The 23,922-nt window shown below is 37.0% G+C and overlaps 3 protein-coding genes across 3 annotated transcripts in view; 2 read left to right on the top strand and 1 right to left on the bottom strand.

The window, feature by feature from the left end:
* Positions 1–1,641: 1,641 nt before the first annotated feature.
* On the top strand, positions 1,642–5,156 carry LOC138403995 (myb/SANT-like DNA-binding domain-containing protein 4). Its single transcript, XM_069506652.1, has 4 exons — positions 1,642–2,342; positions 2,875–3,169; positions 3,947–4,292; positions 5,047–5,156. Exons 1-4 carry the CDS (start codon positions 2,158–2,160, stop codon positions 5,106–5,108), a joined length of 888 nt encoding a protein of 295 aa, XP_069362753.1. The 5' UTR covers positions 1,642–2,157; the 3' UTR covers positions 5,109–5,156.
* LOC117993231 (putative nuclease HARBI1) lies at positions 4,277–6,764 on the bottom strand. Its single transcript, XM_034980983.2, has 4 exons — positions 6,351–6,764; positions 5,701–5,987; positions 5,394–5,614; positions 4,277–4,713 (listed from the first exon to the last, which is right to left on the bottom strand). The coding sequence occupies exons 1-4, from the start codon at positions 6,566–6,568 to the stop codon at positions 4,351–4,353; spliced, it is 1,089 nt and encodes a 362-aa protein (XP_034836874.1). The 5' UTR covers positions 6,569–6,764; the 3' UTR covers positions 4,277–4,350.
* A 1,516-nt stretch (positions 6,765–8,280) lies between these two features.
* LOC117993100 (polyamine-transporting ATPase 13A3-like) overlaps positions 8,281–23,922 on the top strand; it is a 52,464-nt gene continuing 36,822 nt past the window's right edge. The window contains exon 1 of the mRNA XM_034980834.2: positions 8,281–8,485. The gene's annotated coding sequence lies outside the window, so the exon portion shown is untranslated. The remainder of the gene's footprint in view (positions 8,486–23,922) is intronic.

Genomic DNA, 23,922 nt, shown 5'->3' with positions numbered 1-23,922 from the left:
GACTTTTAGAAACAAATAGCGCTTTTTTTCCGTCTCTGTTGTTGAGACGGACAAAACGTCACATAGGTATGAGTGACAGAGACAACGCTCTGCAAGGCCGAAACCTCTTTCTTAAGGTCGATGTACAATAATTTGTGCCAGCTATTGTAACTCTAATGTAGTCTTTGTAGTTATTACAACGGAAAACGAGTAGTCACTCAAATCTAAAGTTGAAACTAAGGTGAATTGAATACACAAACTCGGGTGAGATTTGTTTTTGTACAATGCGCAGTCATACGCCTCGTACTAAGATTGGACTAGGTAGTTGTCTTCCGCGCAGAATAATTACCTATCTATACTCTATCATACCTACCTATCTATACTACTCATATCACGGAGAGAAGTTGATATAGGGCTGTCACTGTTACGTTATCCCGTACAAATGACAAAGACAAAAAACTCAATAGGTGTTAACCATTTTGAGTGGCAAAGAAGAACTATCGGAACGGGAGACGATCTTCAGCTGTCCTTCCCTCCCCCCACCTCAGCCACCCTCACTGCGGGCAACACGCAGCGGCGCGCAGTCTCAGCGCGACGCGTGCGCGAACTGAGTCCCGTGAAAAAGGACCCCGTTCGAAACTAGTCGGGCTAACGTCGACTAAACATGTCAGTAAAGCCGGGTGTGAGACATGTATAACTAGGTGCAATCAATTTTTTCTTAGCTGACCTAAAAATAATCTAATCACTTCTCCCAGTTAAATGCGTACAAGGATGGCTTGTGACAAGACGCATTATGTACCTAAAGTAATCCTAATCTAATAATATTACAAACTAGATGATACCTGCGGCTTCCTCCGCGTGGATTTAGGTTTTTTAAAAATCCCATGAGAACTCTGCTTTTCCGGGGAAAAAATAGCCTATGTCCTTCCCCGGGATGTAAGCTAGCTCTGTTCCAAATTTCATCAAAATCGGTTAAACTGTTGGGCCGTAAAAGCTAGCAAACAGACAAACACACTTTCGAATTTATAATATTAGTATAGATGTGAAAGTTTGGATATTTCTTACTGACATGACGCCGATTTCGGGCGAGAACGATTCGGGCAAAATTTGGAATGCAGATAACTTATACCTCCCCAGAATTAATAAACAGATATAATGAACCTATTTTTTTATCCCGGAAAATTCAAAAGTTCCCGCCGGAACAACTAACCGGAATTCCACGTGGATGAACTATAGCTACGTTTTGCTATAGTTTGCATACCGGAGACGTAAGGCAAATGCCCAATTTCACGAACATCCCCTAAACAAACACATAGTTAGATGACCGCTAAGCTAAAAGGTCCCCTAAACCAACCCTTAACTAAAATTTGTTTTCACGAACGCAACAGGCCCCTAACTATGGGACTCCTCCATATGTGACAGATTTTTTACGACGATAGTGCTTGATACAAAGTTGTAGTTACCGGTTTTATCGGAAATGATTTATTTTTATACAAAAAATACGTATTTATGTTTTATTTTAACGAAGAAATATTTCTTTTGTATTTTGACCGAAACATATTATCATTTTATGTGAATATATAATAAAAACACCTTACTTTAAGTCTATGTTTGACAAGTCACTGTATTTGACACTCTGTTTAATCTGTGGTTTGACTTGGTTTAGGTGATTTCGTGATTTCATTTTGTGAAATACATAATTAATAAATAATAATTCCCCAATAAATAAAACGCAAACTTTACCTTTTTAGTTAGCTAGGTACCTGTACCGTATCTACCGTTAGGGACTATCCCGTTAGAGGACGAAACTGCCCGTTTATGATGTCTGGTGCTTTGCGCAAGTTATTGCCAATTGTTTACTTAAGTTAGTTAGGATTTCCATTATAACATTTTATAGTAAGTACGTACTAGGTAGTACTTAAGCTTTCCAATTTATTGTTAATCAGTAACGGTTTAGTTTTGAGTTATTTTTGTGGACCAAATGTACCTGGAGTCCCACGCCCTACTCCTAACGTTCTTGTGCAATTTGGATATATAAACCTTACCTTTTAAGTTGTAAATATATTCTCACTGCTATACTCACTGAGTTACGAACACATTTAAGTTATTTCATTTCTAACTCATAAATTCCTGCTCTAAATACCTATCAGTTTTCAAAGTTTTTATTTTATTATTATTATGGCCGATAAAAGAAAGCGATCCCAAAATTTCACATTTGATGAAAAAGATAGATTAGTAAAGCTTTTGGATGTTTTTAAAGATATTATCTTAAATAAAAAGACGGATGGCACAACAAATCAAGCGAAGAATGAAGCGTGGGTTAATTTGTGTACACAATTTAATTCCACAGGGAGCACGGCTAGGTAAGTTATTTTATTTATTTATTTTATTATTATTTTTATGTACCGAAATTGTAGTTACATAGTAGTAATAAATTAAGTTACATTGGAAATGCTTATCTCTAAATAGAGATTGCTTCCAGCTTTCCATTCACGGTTATTGATAAACATAAACCTTGCTTACAAGACATTAGCAATTTCGTATGTAATGTGTGTAATAAAGTTTTTATTTTACTTACTTGATTGAGAAGTATCTATCTATCTTCTCAATACATTAACCTCTTTATCTACTACTAGCGAACCGCTCCGGCTTCACACGAATATCTTATTACAATTTTAGTTGGGATCTCTCATTTTTTGTAATTAATATATAGCCTATGTCACTTAGGAATAATGTAGCTTTCTACTGATGAAAGAATTTTCAAAATCGGTTCAGTAGTTCCAGAGATTACATCCTACAAACAAAATTACAAACTTTACTTCTTAATATTATAGTAGATAGTATTGATAGTTATACTGAATTGCCTTTAATAATAGCCTATCACTAACATTTCAGAAGTAAAGAATCCCTTATGAGAGTCTGGGAGAAAATGAAGACTGATGCAAAGCTCTACAAATCACGTAGCAGAAGCAGTTACACTGGCACAGGAGGCGGCCCATCATCTTTTAACGCTGACCCAATACTGGAGCAAGTGAGTGACTTGATGGGCCGAGGATGTACAGGCATAGCTGGTGTCCAAGACTCAGATGCCGACCAACAAAGTTCATCTAATCCAATCCAATCTGAATCCAGTTCATTACCAATACTTGGTGATGAAATGATGGAAGTTTTAATATATCAGGATGAAAATGTAAGTGTTTGAAGATTCTCTAGTAACTATTATGTATATTTAAAGGAGAAACTGTCTGATCTATCAACAAATAGTTGAAACCGCTGAAGTAGTAATCAGGGCAAACCTTGTTATCACTACCCATAATATTATAAGTGCTTGTTTGTTGGTTTGTCCTACAATCGCACCAAAACAGAGTAACAGTTTGATCTGATTTTATGCATTATGGAAATTCAAAGAATTCCCACAGAATTTTTAAACACCTAGTCGCATACAAAGTCGCGGGCATCAGCTAGTATTGAATGATATACTAGCTTATGCTCGCGACTTCGTCCGCGTGGACTATATAAATTTCAAACCCCTATTTCTCCCCCTTAGGGGTCGAATTTTCAAAAACCCTTTCTTAGCGGATGCCTGCGTCATAAAAGCTATCTGCATGCCAAATTTCAGCCCGATCCGTCCAGTAGTTTGAGCTGTGCGTTGATAGATCAGTCAGTCAGTCAGTCAGTCAGTCACCTTTTCCTTTTATATATTTAGATACAAGCAAGTTTTGATAATTTCTTTACTATCAGTCATTTGATGGAGGGATGTGATGGACAAAAATGGGACAATTTTCAATACAGAAGTCTTTCACTTAATGTCAAATTAGTATAAAGTTTCTTACCTCTATATATCATAATAAAGATACGGTACCTCTAGAGCCTAGGGGCTACAATTGTCACAGTATCTGGGTCTGTTTTGTGTGGGAGTCGACCCACAATATGAATATATACTTATGCTGTTTTGTTACAATTTTAGTGCAGTACAAGCAATATGGAAAATATAGAAATAAAGGAAGGCAGTGTTGGGAATCATGATGTTGATGAGATTGCTACAACACCATCATTGTCTCAAGTGTTGAAATCCACACCTGTATGGAAAAGGCGACGACCAGTCCTAAAAGAAAATAATGACAAAGCTGAAGCTCTTTATACATTATGTGGAGGCTTCAAAGAATTAAATTCTAGAAAGGCTATTGCGGAAGATTTAAAAATAAAAATTTTAGAAGAAGAATTACAATTTAAAAGAGATTTGTACCAGCTGCAGTTGGAGACAGCTAGAAGGGAATTAGAAATCAAAACGGAAATATGCGACCAACTAAAACGTATGTATTTTATTTAATGGTGAAATAACAAAAATATGCATTTTACATAAATATTCATTCATAAGTTTGCAAAATATTGAGTCATTTGATTTCTGCGTGATCCATATGTTGATGATGCCCTGTCAGAAAGTGGCATGTTTATTTGCCCCCTAGTAATTAGCGCCGCCAGATCTGGAACATCATCATTATTCACAGGCTGTTGCTCATTTTTTAATATGCATATATTATGCAAGATACAGCAAGCTATTATAACATTAATAGCATTGCTTAAAGCTAAACGAATTCCAACTGCAAGTACAGGAAACCGTCGTTTTAACACACCATATTGCCTTTCCACCACATTTCTGGTTTTAATATGGGCCTCATTATATTTTCGATCTCCACTTGTTGTAGGATTTAGATATGGTGTCAAGAGATGAGGCTGAAAATAAAAATATTTGTTAGGTATTATCCATACTTCCATACTAATATTAAAAATGCGAAAGTGGTGTCTGTCTGTCTGTCTGCTAGCCTTTCACGGCCCATCCGATCAACCGATTTTGACAAAATTTGGTACCGAAATAGCTTGCATCCCGAGGAAGGACATAGGCTATTTTTTATCCCGGAAAATCAAAGAGTTCCCACGGGATTTTTATATGGCATTTGGCCAAAACCCTTCTCACTCTGAAAGGAGACCCGTGCTCTGTAGTGAGCCGGCGATGGGTTGATCATGATAAATGTAAGCTTGATGTAAAATATTTCTTTTCTATTCCAGGTCATACCTACAACGTTGGTAATATATTTGGAATGCCTGCAAATGGTCCTGAAAATACCTAATTGAATAATATACTTTTCCATTAATTAAATATTCTTTACTATGCATAATCTTTTTATTAATTTTACCTACGCTATCTATACTTGTTAAAACTGTAAAGTGGTATATTGGTTATATTGGTTGTACTTAAAAAAAATTAAAATCAAGAAGTTTTCCTTTCTTGGAGCCCATAACACTTTTTTTTAATTGTTGTCTGCCTGTCTGTAATTTTTTGAGCTGTATAATGTAAGTAAGTTAATATCTCCAGGTCTACTGAATGAATTTATTTTAGTTATTTCTTATTTTACCTTTAAGGGATAGCCACTATCTCCAAGTAAATAGGCATCTCCATACTCTCCTCTTTCAAATTTTCTATAAATGTTACTGTTCTGGTAAATCGCTGAGTCATGTGTTGAGCCTGGCCAGCGTGCAACAACATCCTGCACCAACAACTTTGCTGATGCAATTGTTTGTACGTTTATGGACATATAGCCTTTTCTATTCCTGAATAATTCTGCATCATCTCCACCTAAAGATATAAATAATAACTTTATAGACTTTTTAGAGAAATGAACTTTCTAGTGAAAGAAAGTTTGATCAAAATGAGGAATTTACCTGGTGACTGAATTTTGACATGTGTACAATCAATACACCCGAGTACGTTAGGGAATCTAGCAATACCATAGAACTCTAGCTTGACTCTGTCTTGTTCTCCATTTGTATCAGGAAATACGATGAATTCCCGACGTAGGGATACGATTGCTCGAGACACTCTCTTTACTATCCGGCTGGATGTAGCCAAACTAGTACCACCCATATCTGCCACAGCAAGCAAGTGATTCCCTGTGGCGTAATATCTTAAAGCTATTAATAATTGATTTATGGGTGGTATGGAATTGTTCCTGTAAAAAATATAAACAAGTACAATTTTGTAAAGTGAGGCACAAATCCTACATTATTAGTAAAGTGTGCCTAGATAGAGGTATGGCCAGGGTAAAAGGGTACCTAGGTAATGTCGGTTAGCACCAAACAGACTCAATCAATTTCCCTTCAAAATTTACCGTTAAGTGGGAAATAAACTACCTACCTAACCTTTTATGCTTTTATTTCGTAGCTTTTAGGTAAGCGTGTACCTACACTAGGTAGAAGGTTTTAATATTTCACTACACTTAATAATATGGCAGCCAGTAACATAATAAAACCCAGATTAGTATCCTAGGTGCATTAAAATTGTTTATATAAAATTGATTATATTAAAAACTCACCTATTATCAGGAAATTCCAAAAGATGTTCAATTTTTTCCAACAAATATAACGTCGTTGATTTGGATAACCTAAATCTTCGAAAAAAATCTATTTCATCAAAATAGTTAAAATAGTTTGGTCGTTTTCTATATATTTTAGGTCTTCGACTACGATTTATATCAAATATTGTATCTACCGTGTCTAGGTTATCAATAAAATCAAATAAATCAGTGTCCATCTTGTCTTCTTGAAGTCACTTTTAGTTATGTGAAGGTTTACGGGACCAACTATCCATCTCCTAAATATAGGGGACCGTTTAGTCAGTAAGGGACTCTTTAAAACTGGTGAAACGAAAAGAGTCCCCTAACTGGCCCTTATATATGCTTATGGGTCCCTTAAATCTTATGGGACGTTGGTGAGATTGGGCATAAGTCCTTTTTAGGGTTCGTACCCAAAGGGTGTTAATGGGACCACATTACTAAAGACTCCGCTGCCAGCCGTTCGTCCGCCTGTCTGTATCTTTTTTTTTAGCTCCAGGCTTTCCAAAGAGCCGGTTAGTTTGGGATTGTCCACAAGTCGAATAGCCCGCCTTTGGATCCGATCAAATAGAAGGAGTTGGTACTGGGGTGCTCCGGTCCAAAGGTGAGAGCAGTACCTACTCCATATTATGTGGGCGGACTTGCGCTTTATAGAGAAGGAGCCTGTGCTCGGGCGCACGCTTTGTTGTTTTGAGCACCTTAAGCTTTTTGGGGTGCTCAACAGAGCATCTTGTAAACTGTAGAGAGTTGAAATTTTCACAGAATGTGTACTTCTATTGCCATCCTGTTGGACATATGCCTTCGCTAAAGAGCGCCACCACACCCGGTCCTCAGCCTTCCCGCCAGCTTTTTTATATCGTCGGTCCATTGTGCTGGAGGGCGTCCCACACTACGCTTGCCATCATCTAGCCAAATAAGGCGGAAGAGGTGAAACTGAGATGCTAATCTGTATTCTCAAATTACATATCTGGTTACTTCAAAGGTGTCCTTAGTCCTAGGTCCTAGATACCCTAAGTTGCTCAGAGGTCGTGGATTCGAATCTAAGGTTGCGCAATTTTACGTCAGTAGGACATTTTTTAGACGATGTTCTAGCGAGTGTAGTTTCAGCTTAAGATAAGTATTTGGTACACATACATCCGGTGTGTGATTCAATATCAAACTTTATTAAGTTTATTGCATTAAAGTTTATTCCATGATATAAGTAATTATATCTACAATAAACTTTATTTCATGCCATGATAAGAAAATTTGAAAGTAGGATTAGGTACTTACCTAAGAACTTATAACTTTTAGATATACCTACTTACTTAGTACCTACTCGTAATAGACTACACGACAATATGTCGAGATGGCAACGACTTATGATGCGGGGGGACGCCCCGCACACCCGCACGTCATCCGCGCTATCCCGCAGTGGGTTACCACGGGGGCTGTGCGGGTGTGCGGGGAGTCCCCACCTTGATTGCCATTTTGACCTGTCGCGTACTTGGTATAGGTACCTACTTTGCTAAGTATACACTTTACAGACTGCAATGGATGCAGCTTTAGAGCGCTTAGTGAATCTAAATCTACTACTAAGTAAGTAAGTGTAAGTCTACTTATGTTATGCCTATGTACTGGATAAAGTAGCTTTCTAATGGTGAAAGATTTATTAAAATAGGTTCTGTAGTTTCAGAGTTTATCGATTACAAACAAACAAACAAATCTTTCCTCTTTATAATAAAGTAATAAGTAATACTACTTAAATACAGTTTTTGTGTTAGCGTTCTTAGAAGTGTCAGGAAAATGTGTCTATGTGGGAACCCTACCCATGATGTTATCTGAAAAAATAATTACGCTGAAAGAAGTAAATACACCTATTTGTTTAATAGGGCCGTTTATCTTTCCAATACTTATTGCAACAGCATCAACTCTCACGAGGTGTTTGCATAACACTTCAGTAGCACGTCGACCGTCATTCCGTGCTGTCTCTGATAAACTGTTTGAATTTCGAACAGGTGAACTGGTTTTGGCGCGAGAGTTATTTTTTGTTACTAGTATAACTGTAGGAAGGCAAAGGTGAATGTTATTGTGAAGTGAGTGGAAATAAGTTACGCCATATAAAAGTCTAATTTACTGTAAGTATTTACTTATTATTTCATTATTATTACTATTTACATTCGACTCTAGGCTCTATTAATATAAAATAAAGTTAGTACCTACTTAAAGTCTTTTAATTTCATCAAAATAATACGTATGTACTTAATATATTTTAAATCGTGCAAACAAAATAAATACTTACTTAGCTAAAGTGAATTTAATTATCCTTCACTGGCCGAAATTTTCATTTTTTATTCAATGATAAATTAAGCCGTAACTGCGATCACACCTGGTGGTAAGTGACGATGAAGCGAGTTAACAAGTTTTGCCATAAGTCGTAATAAAATAACCCTCTAATCGGTTTTTTCGCGGCATCGTACCTACTGGAATACCATCGCTTGGTAATACCTTATAAAGTAAAAAGCCACGGCCGAAATCTCACACCAGACCACACCAGAGACGATTTGACCGCCCTGAGCAATAATAAATAATAAATAATAATTTTTATTTCAGGCAATGAAAATACAACCCATAACAATATACACAGTATGAAGCGGATTAAATTAATATTAGAATTGATTAGAATATAATATAAATGTAAAAAAATGGAGCTAACAATTTAAAAAAAAATCTAAGTAAAGGTGTTATTGTCGCACCGATGCAGGTTGGACCAATGCTTTGTAAAAGGATTACTAAGGTCCTCTACAACAGCACTGCTCCTTATGACCCCTACGTTAATCTTATGTTACGGGGAATGCCTAACTATACGAATAGGTGCACCTAAATATTACGTACCAAACCACTAAACTTGCTACTCTTGCTATAAACCAAAAGGTACGAAACCTGTCAGGTAATCTCCCTAACCGCTAACGGAAACTTGGAATAATTATTAATCGTAGCTTCAACTTGTGTCATGCTCATAAAGTCATTGCACTTTTAAAAAAATCCCGGATTTCATTAATGAGTAAACATACTTACCTACTATTAAACACGGAAGTAGAGACTATTGAAATTTGAACAGCGCAACAGTATTATATAACATATGTATATACCAGTAACCTATTATATTCGGGACTTCTACTTAGACGACTTCATTCATTTCTTTGACTATTGCGTTGCGCCAAAAATCGCCAAATGCGACATCTGACCCGTTCTAATTTCCCGACGACGGCTAATCTCGGATGGAATACTTATTTGACAATCTTTTCTTGGAACGTTATAAAGAAAAATTATATCTAAAGTCTCAAGTTTCTAGACCTTTTTTCGTGGGTAAATAAATTCTCCTGGATACCACAGTGCTCCGGGGAAGCACGTAGGTTTTTTAAAAAATCAGCAGGGCGATTGTCTAAAACCTGCATCAATCATTATTACAATCTCTATTGTTCTGATAGGCTGAATTTGTGCGATTCTTGGTGCAACAATGCATTGTGGCCAATAGTGAGCGAGCATTAACCAATCAGAGATGATTGCGATCGTGACATTGTAGCTGTCAAACAACCGCGGTAGATATTATAGATAGAAGTTAGCCCTTGACTTCAATCTCACTGGTAAGTGATGATGCAGTCTAAGATGGAAGCGGGCTAACCTGGACAGTGACAGTTTTTAATAAACCCATACCCCTTTGGTTTCTGCTCGACATAGTACCGGAACGCTAAATCGTTTGGCGGCACGGCTTTGCTGGTAGGATAGTAATTCGCCACGGCCAAACCCTCCCACCAGACCAGAAGAAATTTAGAAATTATGAAATTCGAAATTGCCCTTTCCGGGAATCCAACCTGGGATCTCCCCACTAATACGACCACAGTGTTCACCACTGCGCCAGGGAGGTCGTCAAAAATCGGACTAACCGACTGTTTATGCCACGGTGTTCCACGCATCACGTCGCCTGGTAATTGGGTTACAGGACCTAGCGGTGTGAGCTGATGCGTGATGCGATGCGATGCAAAATGACTTCTCACGCGCCATTTTAAATTTATCTGTCAGAGCCTCAATAGCTCAACCGGTAAAGGAGTGGACTGAAAACCGAAAGGTCGACGGTTCAAACCCCGCCCGTTGCACTATTGTCGTACCTACTCCTAGCACAAGCTTGACGCTTAGTTGGAGAGGTAAAGGGAATATTAGTCATTTAACATGGCTAATATTCTTTTTTTTTAAAGTTGTCATGTTAAAAATACGATTATAGTCTTTATTGTAAAGATGAATACTATTGACATGACAGTTGACCCATAGAGTTAAAATGGCGCGTGAGAAGTCATTTTGTACGGACTATACAGTAGGTATTGATGGTACTCAGTCAGTATAATAATATCAGTAAATCTATAGATATGCATATAAAATAAGTACATTAATACTTACTGATTTTCGTGCTGGGTTAAAAACATGTTACCGGCTTCACAAATGTGAGTACAAATTAGTTTTTAATGACAATGGCACATTTTGTACCAACATATTCCATTAACACCAATGTGTAAATACTAAATAGACTTATAATATGTACTTTATAATATGTTACTTTGGTTTAAAATATTAGCACTCACTTATTTTGATTTATCACTTTAACGACATGATATTTTTATTTTTTATACTTTTATGCCTTTGCCGATTTTTTACCTTTCCCCTCCAATTAAGCGTAAAACTTGTGCTAGGAGTGGGTACGACAATAGTGCAACGGGTGGGGTTTGAACCGCCGACCTTTCGGAATTCAGTTCGCTCTACTGAGGCTCATTGAACTCCGGTAGGTACCTGCTTAATACTTTACATAAGTATATACCTAATACCTATCTAATACATAAGTTACGCTGGAAAGTGCTGAAAAATTAATTTAGCCTGAACCCTTCTTCAGTGTACAAAGTTTCAACAACATAAGCTACCTACTTAGACAATCACATCACAAGTTGCGTGGAAGAAACCGGCTGAGCTGTCAGTGGCCCACTACACTACACCATCTGTATTCTGTAGTATATTGTTACATACTTATTGTAACTTTTGTGATTAGAAAAGAGCAACTGCTCCGTTTCTTGCCGGCTCTTCTCAATAGATTTTCATTCCGAACCGGCCGGCGGTGGTAGAGTCACAGACGTAGCATATTCTATTAAGTAGTATGTACCTACTATGATATCTACATATAGGCACCTATTTAACTATTGTAAAGCAAACCCCAAGTCACATTTTTCGCGCTAATCTTAGAAGCAGTAAGTTGAGATTTCCAGCAATGGACTGATTCAGGAGGAAGTTTTAGGTACCTAGGTAGTTATATTATAATAATTTGATAGGTTTTAGTATGAACTGGTCTATGAGTTCTCCTGTTTAGTTAGATAATATTTCTAAGATTAGCGCACGATGATAGAGATCAGTCTTGAGATATCATTATTAAGATTTAGATAATATCTATCTACTACCAGATCTATCTACTTAGTAACTGGTACCTATTGTTGAACTGTATTATGGCAACTCAGAATTTCTAAGTCAGTCGTTGTCTGTGGTCTGCACTAAGTGCAACCATGCTTTTGTCGTGTATCCTAATTATTAATAGAAATAGAAATTAAAGTGTCTTTAATATAGAAGGCTGAAGTTTTACTGGCTACAAGAATCCTCCAAGTACACCTATCATGGTTATGGACCCAGGTCACGCCAGAAGAAATTAAAAAAAAGAAAAGAAAAGAACGCCACGCCGCGAAATGGAGGAACACGACAAAAAGAACAAGTATGGCGTCACGCCATTTGCCGGCTCAAATTATAGTAACTGGTTGTTTAGAATAAAGATTGTATTGCAAGCGCAAAATCTATACAGTTACGTATTTTCGTCAGAATCAGAAGAAAAGCCGGATTCTACGAAGGAAGGAAAATGCATGGACATTCTGGTCCAATGCATTAGTGATACTCATTTGGAAATAATCAAGGAGTGTAAAACGTCAAAAGAATTATTGAAGAAACTTGATGATACTTTTGCAAGGAAAGGTATAGCGTCACAGTTAATTACAAGAAAAAGATTGTTAACCCAGAAATATGATGGAGTGGAAGGTCTTGAAAACTATTTCATTGTTTTTGAAAAACTGGTAAGAGAATTAAAAGAATCGGGCGCTCAACCTAGTGAGAGTGAAGTCTGTTGCTACATGTTATTGGCTATGCCTCCGGCATTCCAATATGTAGTTACGGCGATAGAAACCTTAAATAGTTCAGATATTACGTTAGAATTTATTAAGAAAAGATTATTAGATGAAGAAATTAAAAGAATAGGTTTTGGAACTCAAGAGGAGAGTGATGCATTTATATTGAATCAAAGAAAGAAACAGAATAATAAGAAATTTAATAATTCGCCAAGCAGCAGCACCAGCAGTTTCCCATTTAACTGTTATAATTGCGGGAAGCGGGGCCACCGGAAGGCTCAGTGCCGTTTTAGAAAAGCACAAGGCTCAGCTAATATTGTTCAGAAGGAAAGAGAAGATGAGGTTTCCTTTATGACATCTTCAGAAGCATTAGTAACACAGGAAAGTTCCAGAAAAATAGAGTTTATAGTTGATTCTGGGGCTACGGATCATCTGGTTAACAAAAGAGAATATTTTAGTAGGATCGAGAAGTTAGAGACCCCTATTAAAATTAATATTGCCAAGGACGGTGAGGTGTTAAATGCATATGAGTCAGGTGTTATTTATACAAAGGAGGTTAAATTGAAAAATGTGCTGTTTGTGCCAGACCTGCGGTGTAATCTGCTGTCAGTAAATAAAATTGAAAACTCCGGATTTGGGATAACCTTTGAAAATAATAGGTTGACTATTCACAAGAATAACAAAACAATACTAAAAGGTAATAAAATAAATAAGTTATACAGATTAACCCTAAATTTGAAAGATGAAGAATTATGTGCACAGAAAGCTTATAGCATTTCAGAAACTCAGAATGATTGGCATAGAAAACTTGGACATGCTTCAAAAGGAAAGTTAGAAAAATTGAAGTCTAGAAAACTAATATCTTTTGAAAACTCAAATAAAGAAATATTATGTGAACCTTGTTTAAAGGGAAGACAGACTAGATTGCCATTTGCAGAATATAATTACAAAAGTAAGAGAATTTTAGAAGTTATTCATTCGGATTTGTGCGGTCCAATTAATCCAGCGACATATGGTAACAAGAAATATATTTTAAGTTTTGTTGATGATTACAGCCATTTTACAACAGTCTATTTGTTAGAAAGCAAAACGGAGGTGCTACAGTGTTTCAAGAAATATGTAAATTTGGTAGAAACCCAATTTGATAAGAAAATATCTAGATTTCGGTGCGATAATGGGAAGGAATATGACAACATAGAATTTAAAAGCTATTGCGAAGAAAAGGGAATAAAAATTGAATTTACAATAAGCTACACACCCCAGCAAAACGGGAAGTCAGAAAGATTCAACAGAACTGTTGTAGAAAAGGCAAGAACTTTATTAGCCGACACAAGTTTGGAAAAACAATTATGGGGAGAAGCGGTATACAGTGCTACCTACATAATTAACAGAATTCCAACCAGCAGAGGTGTCATACCTGCTGAGATTTGGTATGGTAGAAGTCCAGATTATTCTAAAATAAAAGCCTTTGGTACTGAGGCATATGTACATATTGGCAAGGAGCACAGAAATGGAAAGTTTGATGTGAAATCAAAGAAGTATTACATGGTTGGCTACTGTGATAATGGATATAGACTCTGGGATTCCGAGCTGAAGAAAATTATTAGAAGTAGAGATGTAATATTTAATGAAAAACCAAGAAGTAACATGGAAACTTTTACATACATAGAAGAAGATGACTTACCATCAAACTTGCCATTGCCTTGTAGAGAAAAGAGCCAGCAAGATCAATCAATAAGTAGTACTGAGGAAAAAAGTACAGGAAAGACATCTACCGAACCTTATCAAGAAATAAATGATACAGAAAGGGAACAGAGACAAAGAAAAAGACCAGTATGGTTAGAAGACTATGAGACATTCCATGCTGCATACATTTCTCAAGAATTTATAAATGATGAACCAAGGACATTACAAGAAGCAGTGGAAAGCGTAGAAAGTGACAGATGGAAAGAAGCAATGGATAGCGAATTGCAGTCACATGAGAAACATCAAACATGGACTATGGTAGAAAGACCAAAGGATAAGGAAGTCATAGAAAGTCGATGGGTATTTCGAAAGAAATCAGATAATAACTACAAAGCCAGGTTAGTGGCAAAAGGTTTCCAGACTTCACAATATGAAGAAACATATGCTCCTGTTGGAAGACTCACAACGTTAAGGTCATTGCTTGTAATTGCAAACCATGACAATCTAAAGATAGAACAGATGGATGTGAAAACTGCTTTTCTCCATGGCATACTTAAGGAGGAGATATACATGAGTCTACCAGGTCAGCATAATAGTGAAAAAGTGTGCAAACTTAACAAGTCAATTTATGGCTTGAAGCAAAGCCCAAGGTGTTGGAATAAAGTATTCCACGAGTTTATGTGTGCAAACAACTTCAAGTGCTCAGATTATGATAGTTGTTTATACTTATTACAAAACGAAAATGGTGAGATAAGTGTGTATGTGTTTCTGTACGTGGATGACATTTTAATTATGAGTGCATGTGAAGAGAAAATTAAAGACCTTAAGTTTAAACTGGAAAAACAATTTGAAATGGTTAGTTTGGGTCAAGTTCGTAAGTTTTTAGGGATAGAAATAGAAAGAGAGTTTTCTAAAGGTATGATTAAAATTCATCAGAAAAGTTATATAGAAAAAGTTCTTACAAAGTTTAACATGAAGGACTGTAAAAGTGTAGCTACTCCTTGTGAAGTTGGACTGAAACTAGAAAAACCAGAAAGTTATACTTGTACCCAGCCTTACCGTGAGTTAATTGGGTGTTTGATATATTTAGTTATTTGTACTAGGCCTGATTTGTCTTTTGCGGTGAGCTATTTTAGTAGGTATCAGAACAATGCATCCGATAAACATTTTATCTACCTGAAAAGAGTTCTGAGATACTTAAAGCAGACGGCAAATTATGGATTAGTGTATAAGAATAAACCATGTAAGAATGTAGCCGAGGGATATTGTGATTCTGACTGGGCAGCTGATGTTGATAGAAAATCAGTGTCAGGTTACTGTTTACTGTTATATGGAAATATTGTACAATGGTCTACTCAAAAACAGAAAACGGTCTCTCTTTCAACTGCCGAATCAGAATATATGGCTCTAAGTATGATAGCACGGGAATCAGTGTGGTTTAAAGGACTTTTGAATAATCTTGAAATTCAATGTGAAAGTATAATTATTTTTGAAGATAACCAGTCTTGTATCCACATAGCTAAAAATAGAGAAAATAGCAAAAGAGTAAAACACATTGATATAAAGCATCATTTTATTAGAAACTTAATAGAACAGAATGTTATTGTATTGGTGTATATTAACACTTCAGAACAAGTTGCAGATGTGTTGACTAAACCGCTGCACAAAAATCTTTTTAATTATTTTAGAACCTGTATGGGAATAGAAGAGTGTTAGTAAATATTAATAGTTATTAGTATTACTCAATTTAAAGAATAAATATCGTTTTATTTGTTTACATTATTGGTTGTTTTTTAGATTAAATTGTCAAAACTTAATTGTCAAAGAATATTTTTGTCAAAGATTAAAAAGTATAGAATAACAGAAGGATATAAAAAGTCATAGATTATGAAAGTTGTAAAAGTAAAGTTAGGTAAAAAATGTCAGAAAACTAAGATAGTGTGTAGAAGTAAGAGATTGAAGAAATTCAGGGTTGAGGAGGAGTGTTGAACTGTATTATGGCAACTCAGAATTTCTAAGTCAGTCGTTGTCTGTGGTCTGCACTAAGTGCAACCATGCTTTTGTCGTGTATCCTAATTATTAATAGAAATAGAAATTAAAGTGTCTTTAATATAGAAGGCTGAAGTTTTACTGGCTACAAGAATCCTCCAAGTACACCTATCACCTATTTATCTAAATGTATCAATTTTGACGTCACACAAATTTCACGCCTAAGCTCTCTACAGCAAGCGTATTGTTTAGAATTGCTTATCTCGCCTCTCACCTCACGAGTTAGTAATAAAACGCAAAAAATTCAATGTTACGAGTATGTGCATTGTACACATTATAAACTTTTTACCTCTTTGTACCTACAGTATTTGCTCTTTTTTTCTCTTATCACGTTAACTTGTTTTCCTTCGTCTGCGACTGAATGTGAACTGGTTTCGGCACGACATATGTAGGTACCTAGTGGAAAACCGCGGGCGGAAAAGCGTGAGCGGAATTCCGCTCGATGTACATCATACGAGACTGATACTTATCTACCCATAATATCTGCGCGGACAAAACGTCGAAGAGAACCTCCGCACGTGGAAATTAGCTCGCGATTTTCCGGGAGATTTTCTCATTTTCTACGTAGGTAACTAGGCGCCTATAAGACTATTTTTAACTTCCAGCTCAAACCCCAAAAGTTGCAAGGGGCGAAACGTTAGAAAATCGAATACGTATAGGTATTTAAGTAAAATACCTACCAGAGATCATGCCAGGCTTCTAGCATTGCTACATTTTTACCGAGTTACATTTTTGCTCCGTTTGCCGTGGAGACCCCGGAGCCATGGAACCTTAGTGCTAAAAAAATTTTACGAGACATTCCACCGCGATTAATAGCCTCATCTGGTGACAGAAGGAGGGCTGGCTCATTTTTTTCGCAACGGATCAGCCTGGCTAGCCAGCGCGGAAATGCAGCCAGTATTTGAATTGAATATTGACTAAAATAAGTCCTCTAAAAGCCAAGATATTAGCTTTAAATTCAAATAAGTAAGTACCTACTTACTAATTTTAAATGATAAATGAAAATTGAACCTACGGTCATGCGATCTCTTGGTTACTTTATCCCTAACAACAAGGCCATCGTGGCTCATTATTATTATAATTTTGCTTAGATTAAAATATCTATTCAAAACTCTACGTCGATGATGACGTAGTTTAATCTATTGTTAATTGTTATAATAGGCATCCTCAGACTGTATTGTGTATAATTATACCTACTTAGGGTAGGTCACCCCTCAATAGTACCTACCTAATAATTAACGTGATTTTTCCTAGTTCGATATAAAGAGGCTGGCGGGAAGTGGCTGGATGAGGAAGGCTGAGGACCGGGTGTGGTGGCGCTCTTTAGGGAAGGCCTATGTCCAACAGTCGACGTCCACAGGCTGATGATGATGATGATGATTCCTAGTTTGAAGGGTGGATTGCAACAGCATATCTAGCCTACAGCTAATCTGAGGTGCTTGCGATCATCAAACAGTAGCCGTCAAGCAATGACTTCTATGTACATATATGCAACTGGCGTGGCCCCCTCAGTCCCTCTCGCTCAAGCAGAGTAGGTACTTACTTGTGAAATGTTATTCCTTCTATTTTATGTTCGATTCGGCTATTGTAGCCTCGTATACTACAAACCACTATTGCATAATAAGTTCAAAAACAAAATTTTGTCACGTTCTAATAAGAGCTTAAATGCATTTAGCTATCTTGCTTTAACAATTAAGAGTCACATTAGGTTAGGGCTACTTCTACAGCCCGTACAGGTATATGTTCCGAGCATCGATGTACCTATACTGCTAGAATTCATTACCGTCAAGAGCCTATTTTACCCAATTGCGGTTCGGAATCATACCTTAAATAAAGCTAAACATTAAAAAGCGGTCAAGTGCAAGTCGGACACGAAGGGTTCCATATACAAGATTATGTATTTTTTATTTTTTTATTATATTTTGTTCTGTAGTCTGTAGCGACAGTAGAAATATCTGAATATTCCAATTCTCTACCTAGGTATCTATTCCGTTTCATGAGATACAGCCCGCTGATAATAATTAATCAGACGGCTTAGTATTAGTCCCGTTGGCACTTGGCACCTTCACCGTTAAAGCAAGTGATACCTACCTATTTATAATTGTTTTAAACGCACATAACTTCGAAAAGTTTAGAGTCATCACTGCTTCACATAATTTATTTAGGTACATGCTTATTTTGGTAGGAACTATGTCTTATTTATAATAAGATTTTCTTGTACCTGTATATATAATATACCTACCTTATGATATAATAATTTTAGTAATTACGTGAAGTAGGTACCTATCACGGCGTGGACAAAAACTAAGCACCGTGAAGTCGTTCGACCTCTAAATTGGGTAGGTAGAAGCACTTGTTATGCATGCAAACTTACAGAAAAACATAAAATTATATTTTTTCCGGGTTTTATAAAATTTTATTTTGTTTCTTTATTGAAATTATTACAATAGAACTTAAAGCTAGCCTTATCTAATTGCTAGATCATGGCCGCGTGGAATGATATTTTAGTAGATGATGCTCGCGACTTCATCAGCGTGGATACTGGATATAGGTATAGTACGTAGTATACAGTAGGTCGATTTCGTAAAATCTGCATCAATCGTTAGTCATTACTACAATCTCAATTGTTTTGATTGGCTGAATTTGTGCGATTCTTGTTGCAACAATGCATTGCAGCCAAAAGTGAGCAAGCAGCGCCAATCAGAGGTGATTACGATCGTGACATTGTAGCTGTCACTCTACCGCAATCGAGCAGCTGGTTCACATGGCAATCGGAGAGGGAACGCCCCGCACAGCCCCTGTGCGGGCGAGCGCGGGTGACGTGCTGGTGTGCGGGGCGTCCGCCGCTTCATACCCCGATTGCCATTGAGATATGTTGTGGCCGTATGGTAATAATTAAATGCGGCAACGGTGAAAGATGTTTATTGAGAGCCGGCTTATGATCTACTCTCTGCTTATGGACTAACAATACTAATAAAGAAATCTTACATACTATTGTTTTAAACTTATTGCTTAACGACCTAACCTACATAATTTTGCATCACCTCTCTTTCAATCCGATGTGCAGGCAACCTACTTTGATATATTGAGGAGTTGCATTTTTATGTTACTTAAACTGACAATTCGTACATATTACAACTCCCCTGAAAATGTATGCGGTTACCCCTCCCCTTAAAAGAAAAAAAATGTTAGACGCTACATCGAATCAGAAGAAAAGATGATGACAATCACAAAAATAAAATCTAATGCTAAATAAAATTAAAATTATGTAAGGAAACATTTTTTTTAGTTACTTCCTGTGCTTAAAGTGCAATTTATCTTATCTCTTACTTCGTATGGGCATACTTTTAACCTTACTTATATATGTCGGAGAACAGGAGGATGGCTGATAATTATTATTTATCTTTAGCCGACATCAGAAGGTAGTAATTAATAAGTAGGTACTTCAATCCATGTTCTTTACAAATAGTTCTCAGTAACGTATCGCACATGGAAACCATCAACGTAACACAACCAGATCACCCTAACCTAACCCTACCTATGGTCGCCTCCAACCACCCCTCACAGCGACCCCTCACCTCACTCTAAACTAGCTAACCTAAGCTAAACACTACATCGTGTGATTAGGGCGCAATTGCTATTGCAACCTCTCAATCTAGTCACGACCTACTCCGTTATCTAATCATCTCAAGGTAATCAATCACAACTTCATGAACGCTCTTAAAAGGATCATTGCATCGACTCTCTTACGATCTAAACCAGATCTTATAATTCTTTCTTACTTACTAATAATTGACTTCTCATTACTAATTCAGAATATCGCAATAGCTCTACCTTCTCCACTCTGTGCACATCTGCATACAGAACACCATAGCATCGTGCGCCACACGCGCCACGACTACTATATCCACCCAAATAAGCGATCACAACAGAAACCAGGTAGAATGTAAGCTATTCGATCTCATGGGCAACTCATTGTCTAATCCATTTCAACATTACACGAGAGTCATCAATGATTCTTTACCAACCGGGTTATACGATTCTAAAGCGGGTACCTACTATCAAAGTTAACTTCAAGTTACTATCACACTAAACTATCACTTCAAACTAATCATTATCTCAACTGCCGGTATATCTCCAATTACACTCTAAATCACTAGCGTCTGCAGAAATAACCTTAACGGATGTCCTGATAATAATCTATCCACTGAGCCAAATGTCAACTCACGAATTACTCTAATATTCACCAATAATTAGTATTCCATATTCGTCAAACAACTACGCGAACATTATTAATAGTGCTTTGCAGACAAAGTCACCGGATGGCACTAGATGTTACGATTTAACACAATGTACATTAGCATCGAACAATTACTGTTCTAACTATATCACAATCACCGAATTAAATATCACGATTAAGAAACTACCTACCTATCTCAAAGAATAATAATTAGCTAAGCTATAATCTGATACTTAATTAATTTAACGCGAGAGAAAATTGTGAACGACAACAAACTTCGTGCGTGTCAAAGTCCAACTCTGACAACTAAAATAAAGATGGCTACCTTCCGTAGAGTAAAGCTCATACGTTTCTTTTCACGGTGTCTACAGACAGTAAGAACTCTTTCAATATCGACCCTCCAATACGGCCATTCTGACATGCGACCGTCCTCGGGCGCTAGTATGTATCAAGCACAAACATTTTATAAACGTCAGAACATCCGCTCGTTCATCCTGACAATCAGCACAAGCACACAAACCACATATTCTAAAGCATGCATATCACAACCATTACAAATAAAACAAGCATGACACAACCAAAGCATAGCCCAACTTTATCCATAGTAGCAACTTCTAAAACACACTGCACCATTTGCCATAATAGACTCACCGCTCATAATTATGTCTCATAAAACCCGAACTCCAGCAGTACCCCGCTACTGATCCTATCACCTGTTCCAAATACCCACCACACTATACACCAAGCTAACTCCCCTCAGCTGAAACGGCCACGCCGCCGTCCATTCATTATCGGAACAGCCACCTCGCCGTTTATCATCTAAATGACCACCTCGCCTTTTAGACAACTCCCTTTTTTTTCAAAACAGCCACCTCGCCGTTTATCATCTAAATGGCCACCTCGCCTTTTAGATAACCCCCTTTTTTTTTCAAAACAGCCACCTCGCCGTTTATCATCTAAATGGCCACCTCGCCTTTTAGACAACCCCCTTTTTTTTTCAAAACAGCCACCTCGCCGTTTATCATCTAAATGGCCACCTCGCCTTTTAGATAACCCCCTTTTTTTTTCAAAACAGCCACCTCGCCGTTTATCATCTAAATGGCCACCTCGCCGTTTAGACAACCCATTTTTATAAATCAAATATTCTTTAACGTCGCAATAGCACTTTTCCAAAAGCAATTCACTAAGCTCTTCCTTATACACATCCAAACTCATCCTTTTGAGGTCAATCGGCAGCTTATTGTTCATTTTTTTTTTTACAGCCATAGCGCAAACGCTTTTAATGCATGTACCACTGTGACATTCTGAAATGCATAGCTCGTGCGTGCATCCAACCGACCCACTCATCCTTACCTCATAATCTCGTTGGAAATATTTTTGACATCTCCTAATAAATACGCCCATATCCTCTATGCTCATACATCACAGTGGAAGGACCCCCACGCATACACAAATTCGTCCAATTCAGCACATACACCTAATGTGCACCCTCAAATTAGAGTTCTTGTCGCAAATTATTCCCAAAAACTTTAACTCATCAACCCTCTCCATCGTCGCATGATCATGAACTGCATCATTTTAGTTTTATTTAAGCGCACTTCCAAGTCATTATTACTAATTCAATTAATTATCCTCCAAAGCGCCGTTCAATTCCCATTCCTACGTTCCTTCAACATTATTCTATCATCTGCAAACAATACACAACGAACAATGGTCGCTATCGTAATGTCACCAATACAAGTTACAAAAAGAAAACAAATATTCCGGCGAATTTAAAAACCTCCTCCGTTTTTGAAGTCAGTTCAAACGGAAGGATTCTAATACACCACACATACCATACACTCTGAGGTACCCCCCGCTTATCACATTCCAGTGGAGATTCGTACACCCTTTGGTATTATTTTTCATTCTAGCAATCCCAGCGCACATTTTCAGTCCATTCAAATACGACTCTATCCATTCATAAGCTCTTCTTGCAACACCATATCCATCTAATTTATCCAATAATATTTTATGATTCACAAAGTCAAAAGCCTTAGTCACATCCAGAAAAATAATAGCAATAGGTACCCTGTCATTCAGGCTATCATTATCTATTCCACTTAAACAGAAACAATCCTCGACAGTGGAGCTGTCATTGCAAAAACCAAATCGTTCATCCACGAGCACACCATTGGCATTGAATTTTTTTGAGACGTTTCACCATTACCTTTCCAATCATTCCCGCTAATATTGGCACCAATGTTATAGGACGGTGCCACATCAATCGCCTTTTTTTTGAACACGGGCTACAGGAATGGTAACTATAGAAATTTTTAAGTTGCTAGGTATTCAAACGACTGATTCACTATGTCTGCAAATACACTGCATAGGCGAATAGCGCTCTCCTCTACAGAGCCAGTCCTCATCTCATCTTAGCCCAGCTTCAGTGTCACTCCGTGACTCTATTATACCAAAAATCCCTTCAGTCAACCATACCGTTTTATTATTACAATTATCCATTTTCACCTTCTTAGAGGGTAAACACAGCACATAGAAAAGTTATACAACATCATGAAAGGAATCAAATGCCTCGCCGACGCTTTCCGAATATTCGAAAATGTAAGGGACAAGATAAATTTCATGAATAAAATTATTTCGTATTATCCCCGTTGTAGTCCCTCCCACATTAAGACCATGCAGACCTATATCGCACTTTTTTTTTCAACCCTTACTGCCAATGCCCAAGTAGCATCATGATCTGAGAGTGCTAGATAGTCAATCTCAGCAGCTGAAAACATCAGACCACTAGCTATTAAATTAGATGACAACCGTGCTGGGACATCACACTCCCAATGCTATAACCATTTAGTAAGGAAACCAAGTAGTTCGGAACCCTCGTAGCCTTAGCTCCAAGCTTACGCAATTCACCATCACCACCATACCACATAACTCCTACAACTGACAGTCAAAATTGTAAATTAACTAAACTTAACTATTTTGAATAAATGATTCGAGTTTGAGTTTAACTCCATTTAATCACGGCCACTTTCACCACTCCTTAGCGCATCTCTACACAAAATAATCCTTTTTTCTTTCTCTTTTTATTCAAAACACACAAAAGTAAATCAAGCTTTTCAAGAAAGACCACGTGTGGGTATTAAAATTGAAAACATGTCTTGCACAAATAAATAAAAAAAAAAAAAAAAAAAAAAAAAAAAAAAAAAAAAAAAAAAAAAAAAAAAAATCTTGTAACTTTTTTTTTTTTTTAAACAAAGCTAGTGTTGCAATGATTTTCGAAAATGTGGGCATAAATCGTGTATCCCACTTCTGATGTCGGAGAACAGGAGGATGGCTGATAATTATTATTTATCTTTAGCCGACATCAGAAGGTAGTAATTAATAAGTAGGTACT

Source organism: Maniola hyperantus, chromosome 23 (genome assembly GCF_902806685.2).
Source record: "Maniola hyperantus chromosome 23, iAphHyp1.2, whole genome shotgun sequence".
NCBI lineage: Eukaryota > Metazoa > Arthropoda > Insecta > Lepidoptera > Nymphalidae > Maniola > Maniola hyperantus.
Note: the sequence above shows the minus strand (reverse complement) of the source record. Positions and strands in the feature narration are given on the sequence as shown.